The following is a 7,373-nucleotide window of genomic DNA, read 5'->3' on the forward strand; positions in this document are numbered from 1 at the left end:
TTCGCAAGGTGGGGGACCAGGTGGGCCGCTTAGTCCTCCGAGGTTCCAATAAACGTGGGTGTTACGAAGTAAGGATGCCTTGCGGCTGGCAAACGTCTTCCTAACCAGTTCAATCCTGGTTTCGACTCCATATCTGCACCTGCGGAAGCAGCTTGAGGATATTCTCGATGTCTTTCTTCGCAAAATCATTAAGCAGGGACTCGATATACCAGTGAATACCTCTCACCAACGCCTCGTGGCGCTGGGAATCGTGAATACATTCTGGGAATTGAGGAAGCGCACCTTACAAGTCAATATAGACGTTTGTCGCAGACCCAGTCGGATCGCCGCATTCTCTCCCGGCTCTACATCCAACATACTACACTTATGGAAGAACGGGTACGCCTACCAGCGCCGTCGAGAGGCGTCCTTCATATACGCCCTGATCCCGCCAAAATGACACGCGAAAATCATGACGGCAGATGCCTGGCGCGGACGGCAGCTCTGGCACGTCATTACGGTTCCAAACCCGACGTTTATTATGTGGACGCCTCCAGCTCGCACCATGCTCCTTATCGCTTTCCGAAATGCAACGGATGTGACTTGTGCGGAAAGCATCATTAAAATTGTGGCGGGTAAAACGGGCAACAGACGACATGAATGCCAGCCTGTTCTGGAGCCGTATCGGAGGAAGCCAGCTTCGCACCATATTGGCTTTATAAAAGGACCAACTGTGCTTGCTTCTTTCGTGCACGCCACAGTGGCCAGCCGAGGGTAATACTGTTTGTGAAGACATTTTGGCCATTCTAGTCTCATTACCTGATTCTGCAAAGTAAGTATTCTGTAAAAGCCATATCATCAATCGACCGATTATTTTAGAGAGCATCGTAATGCAGTTGACGTAATCAAACTAATGGCGTTCAAATGGCCTACCCATTATATATTTTCAGGCTGAAAATAACGCGTTTTACGCTGCTGTGATCGCTCTGTGTGGAGCTATGGACAGTAACGTCATGTGAATAATAGAAGTGAACCTAAAGAACGAATATTTAATGATATACTGAGATGAGAGTTTCATTTTTTTGATCTCAGCGTAGACGATCGTATCGCGTAATTCTGTCAATATGAAAAACAAGTCCAGCTTTCGAAGTTTTTGGCGTGCTCGAAACGGCGATGATTACGAATGGTTCACTGAGCGGCCATCTCCATGTTGCCCGTTACCGAGGAAGCTGCCGATATATTTAATTAGGCGCAAGAAGCCCAAAATGTGCACCTTATGATATAGACGGAGTGGATGTGATTTCAATACCGCGCGGCAGAACGCAACAGGGAAGTGTAATGCAGGACAGCGAATATAAGGATTTCTTAAAATCGTATATATATCTCAATCAATTTTATACCACAACGGCTGTTGAAACTTTTTGTCAGTCGGATCACCTTGCCTAACATAAGGAAGACATTCTATTGTAGAAAATAACGTTGCCAGTAAACTCCCCCCACCCGCCTCCAAATAGAAAGTTGATTAGATAGAGGAGGTATTCGTTGTTTCGTTGAGACCTATCACGCATAGCAGTTCCGCCTAGCTGTACAATCTACGCGCATATACAACACTAATTTATTGTTGGCATTCATAGTAAAATTTGTGAAAGGTTAAAAGATCAACAGGCATGTCTGAGTTCTACCGTTCAAACTGCGGTGCCTGAACTGTAAAGCCTAACCTACAGGTTAAGTGGAAGGCGGGTTCACTGCGTCTGGGCTCACGTGTTCTCTGGGGTAGACACCTCTGTCGACAATGATACTCGTCATCTAGGGTTATTCTGGCTGCTGCCTTAAATAAATATACTTATTTCCATAAAAATTATCATGCTGCAAAGCATTTAGAATACTTAAGTGTACATTAGAAAATTGTTATCAAACATTTACTAATCTTAAGTTTTTTCACAACCAAAACATGAAACAATATAATTAAGAACTGGATTCAGTACCGCTACACCTCGTCATAAGAAAAATATAGGATAGGGAATAAGTTATACCATCACTTGCGTTTCAAGTGATCAACCCTACCAGCAGACAGAGATCGACTTTATAAGTACTGAGAAGGCTTTGAATATTGCGTACAATAAAATTATGCTAAATTAAGTAAATAGCTAATAGGTCTTTTCAAGGAAAAACCGTGAGCAATCCTAAAGAATAAAAGCAAGCGCTTAGTTTTGTAATAATTTCAATATTTTCATCTTACAATGCAATACATTTAGTGCTGATATTAACACATTGCAGATGATAGGTTATAGGAGATTTCGAAAAATATTGAAGATGCAGTTGTTTCTTAAATTCAGATAAAATTTGTTTATTTTTTTTAGTTTTGGCGACTTCTAATTTTTGGGGGGAAATAACGGAAAAATTCTAGAGCTAGCAATTTTGTCCGCATAAAGAACGAGGCCATCACAATACCGGCAAGAAGTTTCAGGGGCAACAGCTTTTTGCGTGTGCCAGAATCTAGGGCTGAATGTTGAAAATTTTCGGAAGAAGCGCATATCTTTTTATTTATTTTTATACCTTTATACACTTCCCTGTAACAATAAAATGCCACACGATTTTAGGCCTTACTATTTCTGGCGTTCTAATAAGTGTTGAGGAAGATTTTAATAAATATAGAGACTACACTTTGCTTGAAATGGTCCACCTGACCCCATTGGTTCCGTTCTTGCGGGGCAAGAGACAGAAAAAATACTTTCCAGAGCATTAGAATATAATATGTATTCCAAAAGCAATGTTCTCAAGCCGCAGCATTATAAGAACAACACGGATTAATGAGCATCACAAAAAATAAGCAAACAGTTTAAGCCTTCTGTACATCTAAACACATCATGTGCAATGATAGACTCTCCATTGTTATAATATACATAGAGGAAATGCAATAACAAGACTGTCCTATATTAGGGCACCAATATTTTATTCGAAATTGTCGTACACATAGGTGCTAAGCTGTCTAGTAGAAATTATTCCCTTCGGTTACCTTATGCTCTACTATGTGGTAAGTTAGGCAGCCGCTACACAAAAGGCACCGGAAATCTTCGGCAGGTCCTTCTTGTATTGTTGCTACTTATAGAGGCAATAAAAAAAAAGCATTTGGGCTAATGTCAAATACAGAATTTATGTAATGTTTACTAAGCGATTTTACTTCCTTGAGATCATTATGATTAAGGCTCAAGTTTCTTTTTCAACAGAATACCAACAGTTATGACATCTCGGAAGTTTATTCTTGGTATACTCTTGATCGGCTTTGGAATAATTGATAAAGAAGTAACTGCACAAGGTAAGTTTGCATACTTTCTCCAATCGCCTCAAACGTGAAATAATTGCAGACAAATGAAATAGTGTTCGAAAGGCGTGACCCGAGAGCGCCGTGTAAATTTAAGCTAGGTAGCAGGCGGCACGGCCTAACTATTTGAACTCTATCACGAACCGGAGTAAAAGCCACTAAGCTGTGACGTAATAGGTTTTAACTAGACATCATTTTTGTGGCTTAGCGGTTTTCGCGCTCACTCCGCAAAGCCGTGACGTATGCATCCAGCATGGGGAATATTTATGGCAGGCATGCGCAGTTGATGTAAGAACAATACAATAGTAACTCAGAATTTCTTCATGCTCGAGCATTGCACCCTGTATCACCTATTCTGCAATTAAAATAAGATCCCCGCTTGATGTCGCTAATTAGCATCCTGAGTATTGGTGGCAGACTATCCAGATTCAGACCAGTTTTCAACCAGCAGTCGGGTCAATCCGCAAAAGCAGGTTCTATAGACACTATCAAAGCTATGTAGTGCCTGCCAGTCTTCTTTACCCAATTTTTGATTTAGCCACAAAATGGGGAAGCAAATTTGAATTAATAAATACTGCTGAAGAAAAAAAATGCAAGAAAACGGTCTTAGGGTCTCACGTCAAAATTGTGACACTAGACGAGATATTTGAAAATGCTCAAAGCTGTATGGAAGGTACCGTTCAGTACACACTGAAACACATTTGCAGAAAAATGCACCTTCTTAGTGCATATGCATTAGCAATAATTATAGAGCTTGAACATTTTCTCTTGTACGTACTTTTGATCGTGATATCCAAAGTTAAATTTGGTTTGTCTTCGTTCGGTCTAAATTATAGTGTTTAGAGCCCTAAAGTGACCCGGAACATGAGGTACGCTGTAATGGTTCCTTATAGTACTCATCGCGCTATAGCTGTAATGTAGTTACCTATAGTCGTGATATTCTATGTGTAACGCGGCTCTCTAGGGGTTTGAAGGCATTTGTTTTAAGGCCAGGTGTAACGAGAAAGTTTTGCTTCGTTATATAGACATAAATGAAATTTTCTGGTGATTTTCGTGCAGCACGGCAAGCCGAGCAGCTAATTTCAATTTATTATAATTTCTTAAAAATATATGACCCATGAAAATATTCTATATTGTATATTCAAGTTTGTATTTCGAGCCTTTTGGCCCTGTTAACCGCTGCATCGTTCTGTTCAGGTCACTACTAAATGGCTAAATGGTCGGCCAGTATGTGTCGCGCGAACACGTTCCTGATTAGCAAAGAAACCCCGGTCCATCTTAAAGGTGTGACAATTCCTAATATGTACGGAATCCTCCTGCAACTGGCAGAATATTTATTACAATGAAGATTTGGTGGCGTTTGTAGCCGTGTCTGGTAGCTCGAGAATGATAAAACCTGCTCACTGGAAAGCTTTAGAGACCCAGAAAAACCCACAAATACCGGTTCCTGACATATGAGAGGTAGTGCGAAAGAGAGCTTGTCGTGTTGTCAGCAAACAAATAGTACACATTCGCATCCTAAACAGGAATAACGGTTCCTACACATGGCTTGATGGCACTGGTGGTCACTGATAAGAAACGTTGGACTTGAAATTATGTAGTCACTCTCTTAGATATCTGGTAAGCTCAGTATAGTGATATGGCTGCTTTTTCGAGCTTTATGTTGAAGCTGATAAACGCTTCGCATGAAATTCGCAGCTTGTAGGTTTTTATCCTGCAAGTAGTATCTTACTTTTTTATCTACTCTTCAATCTAATATCTTTCAGTTATAAATTTGCTCAGTATTAATTTCACCCTGATCAACATCCCAGAACAATCAAGAAAAGGTGGAAACATTTATATACGCTATAGTGGCTTTGCTGAGGGCTTCTCTGTCATAAGCATGTCACGAAAGTTCTTTCACCTACACCTGACTTCTGAATCAGAACTCTGGAACTGCCGTTCTCTATGCTGGCAACAGTTTACTCTTGAGTGACAGCTGATATCGCTATATATAGTTACCGTATGTCTTCACATTTCATCATCATCATCATCAGCCTGATTATACCCACTGCAGGGCGAAGGCCTCTCCCATATCTCTCCACTTAACCCGGTTCTGTGCTAGCTGCATCTACTTGACCCCTGCGAACTTCTTAATCTCATCCGCCCTCCTAACTTTCTGCCTCCCCCTGCTACGCTTTCCTTCCCTTGAAATCCAGTTTGTTACCCTAAGCGACCATCGGTTATCCTCTCTTCGCACTACATGTCCTGCCCATGTCCATTTCTTCTTCTTCACATTTATGCAGTCCTTGTGTTCGCTCTGTTCTTGCATCATATCATCTATAGTCATTTTGTTTGTTCGCTTCTTTCACTCACAGAATGCGACTTCTCAGGCATCGATCTGGACAGAGAAGTTGAAAATATCGTGAAGATGTTACCAAAGACCTACCGCGTTGACCCCACTGACGAATTCTCACCACTCTTTGCCGGCCTGGACGTCGGAGCTGTTTTCTTAACTGGCATGGACAAAGTAGGTCATTATGGACCCGTTGTTCCGTTTTGCAGAAAAGGTACAGCGTTGGTCCAGGTGGACTTCGTGAATCTCGGATCAGTCCAATTTAGTTCTCCCTGGAGAACCTGTTCCGGACTGACTGGCAACGTGTCCCTACGCGCCGAGTACTCACGCGTCACTGTACACCTGGTCGTTCGCAGTCGGGGCACCGGCGAGAAATACCTGGAAGTGCCCTACGAGTATCCCATGATGCCTGTGGACACGTACGGAGCTGAAGTAATCGTAGAAGGTCTGGGTGAGGGCGGCATATATGCGAGCAGTGTGTTGAGCAAGCTGTTCCCCTCAGTTCCTCTGAAAATGTGGATGCATAATTTTATGCCCATCTTCGGCAAGGTACTCCGCGATGCCCAGAAGGACCGGAACGAAGTCTTGTAGCCAGGTTACTCTTATGGCTCACGAAGTTCTCTACTCGGCTGGTGTTTTCGTGTTCAGTGCTACGCCAGCATTTCAGAACACGATGTAATAAAATTTCCAAAGGCATGCTGGATCGTAACTAAACCTAAACGCAATAAACGTTTTTGCTGACATGTAGTACCCCTGTTATGGTTTGTGGCGTCTGAGCCAATTTATTTAGAATATAAAAACGTCTTCGCATTTATCTCGGTGTTGACCACCTGTCCTTAGGCGTACCACCAGGAAAAAATAAGAGAACAGGCTATGGTAGGCATACGGGCTATTCAACCTAACCCATCGCTGCGCTTAAGAACGAAATGGTGCGCAGCAGATAGCTGAAAACAACAATATTTTCGCATCATTTATTGCAGCTCATAATGCTGTTTTAAGTTCCACTAATTGTGACAGGAAGCTAACTTCATTAATACGGTAAATATGCGCAGCGGACTCGAGCGCTGTGTATTAAGCTGAGGAGATCCTTGAAGCATAAATTATGTATGACTATATATATATATATATATATATATTTTATAAAAGTCTTCCAGAATCCAGAAATATGTTTAGATGTAGGGGCGCACAAATCATTGTGTTTGTTTGTGCACCGCTACATCATCGTATATACATATATATATATATATATATATATATATATATATATATATATATATATATATATACGAAGGAAAGAAGCCAACAGTCGGCGAGGCCAAGGAAAGCGTTGGGGATGGTACTTTATATCTTTTTTTTAATGTTTACTTGGATAATCACAGAAATGAGGATTGTAATCTGTTTAGGGGAAAGATAATTAGACACAAAGTAGAAGAAAAAACAACGTGCCGATGGTGGGATCCGAACCCACGACCTCCGAATAACGCGTCCGGTGCTCTTCCAACTGAGCTACATCGGCCGCTGTCCCCCCTGCTACTTTCTTGGGTATTTATGTTGTCTGTATACGAACCTTGAGAGTGTTCACCAGCGCCACCCTGAGCCATAGCGGCGGACGTGGGACGTCCTTTGTTACCGCCAGCGTCACGTAGAACGTGATCAATAGCGAGGGCGAAAGCTGTGCTAGAACCCTCTTACGCTACCTATGGCTTCAAGACTGCCAGAACCGAGACCCCCGTAAGC

General features: G+C 42.0%; 1 protein-coding gene across 1 annotated transcript; it reads left to right on the forward strand.

Annotated features, from left to right (window-relative positions):
- Positions 1-628: 628 nt before the first annotated feature.
- On the forward strand, positions 629-6,386 carry LOC146176503 (uncharacterized). The gene is made up of 3 exons (XM_084582814.1): positions 629-811; positions 3,207-3,295; positions 5,659-6,386. Exons 2-3 carry the CDS (start codon positions 3,220-3,222, stop codon positions 6,225-6,227), a joined length of 645 nt encoding a protein of 214 aa, XP_084438940.1. The 5' UTR covers positions 629-811; positions 3,207-3,219; the 3' UTR covers positions 6,228-6,386.
- Positions 6,387-7,373: the final 987 nt, after the last annotated feature.

Source organism: Amblyomma maculatum, chromosome 10 (assembly GCF_055883805.1).
Source record: "Amblyomma maculatum isolate TAMU_Amacu chromosome 10, ASM5588380v1, whole genome shotgun sequence".
Taxonomy (NCBI): Eukaryota; Metazoa; Arthropoda; class Arachnida; order Ixodida; family Ixodidae; genus Amblyomma; species Amblyomma maculatum.

Excerpts from the sequence above, each read along its gene's own strand:
- LOC146176503 (XM_084582814.1), top strand. The coding sequence starts at position 3,220 with ATGACATCTCGGAAGTTTATTCTTGGTATACTCTTGATCGGCTTTGGA. Across the intron at positions 3,296-5,658 it reads TAAAGAAGTAACTGCACAAG|AATGCGACTTCTCAGGCATC; the intron begins GTAAGTTTGCAT and ends TTTCACTCACAG.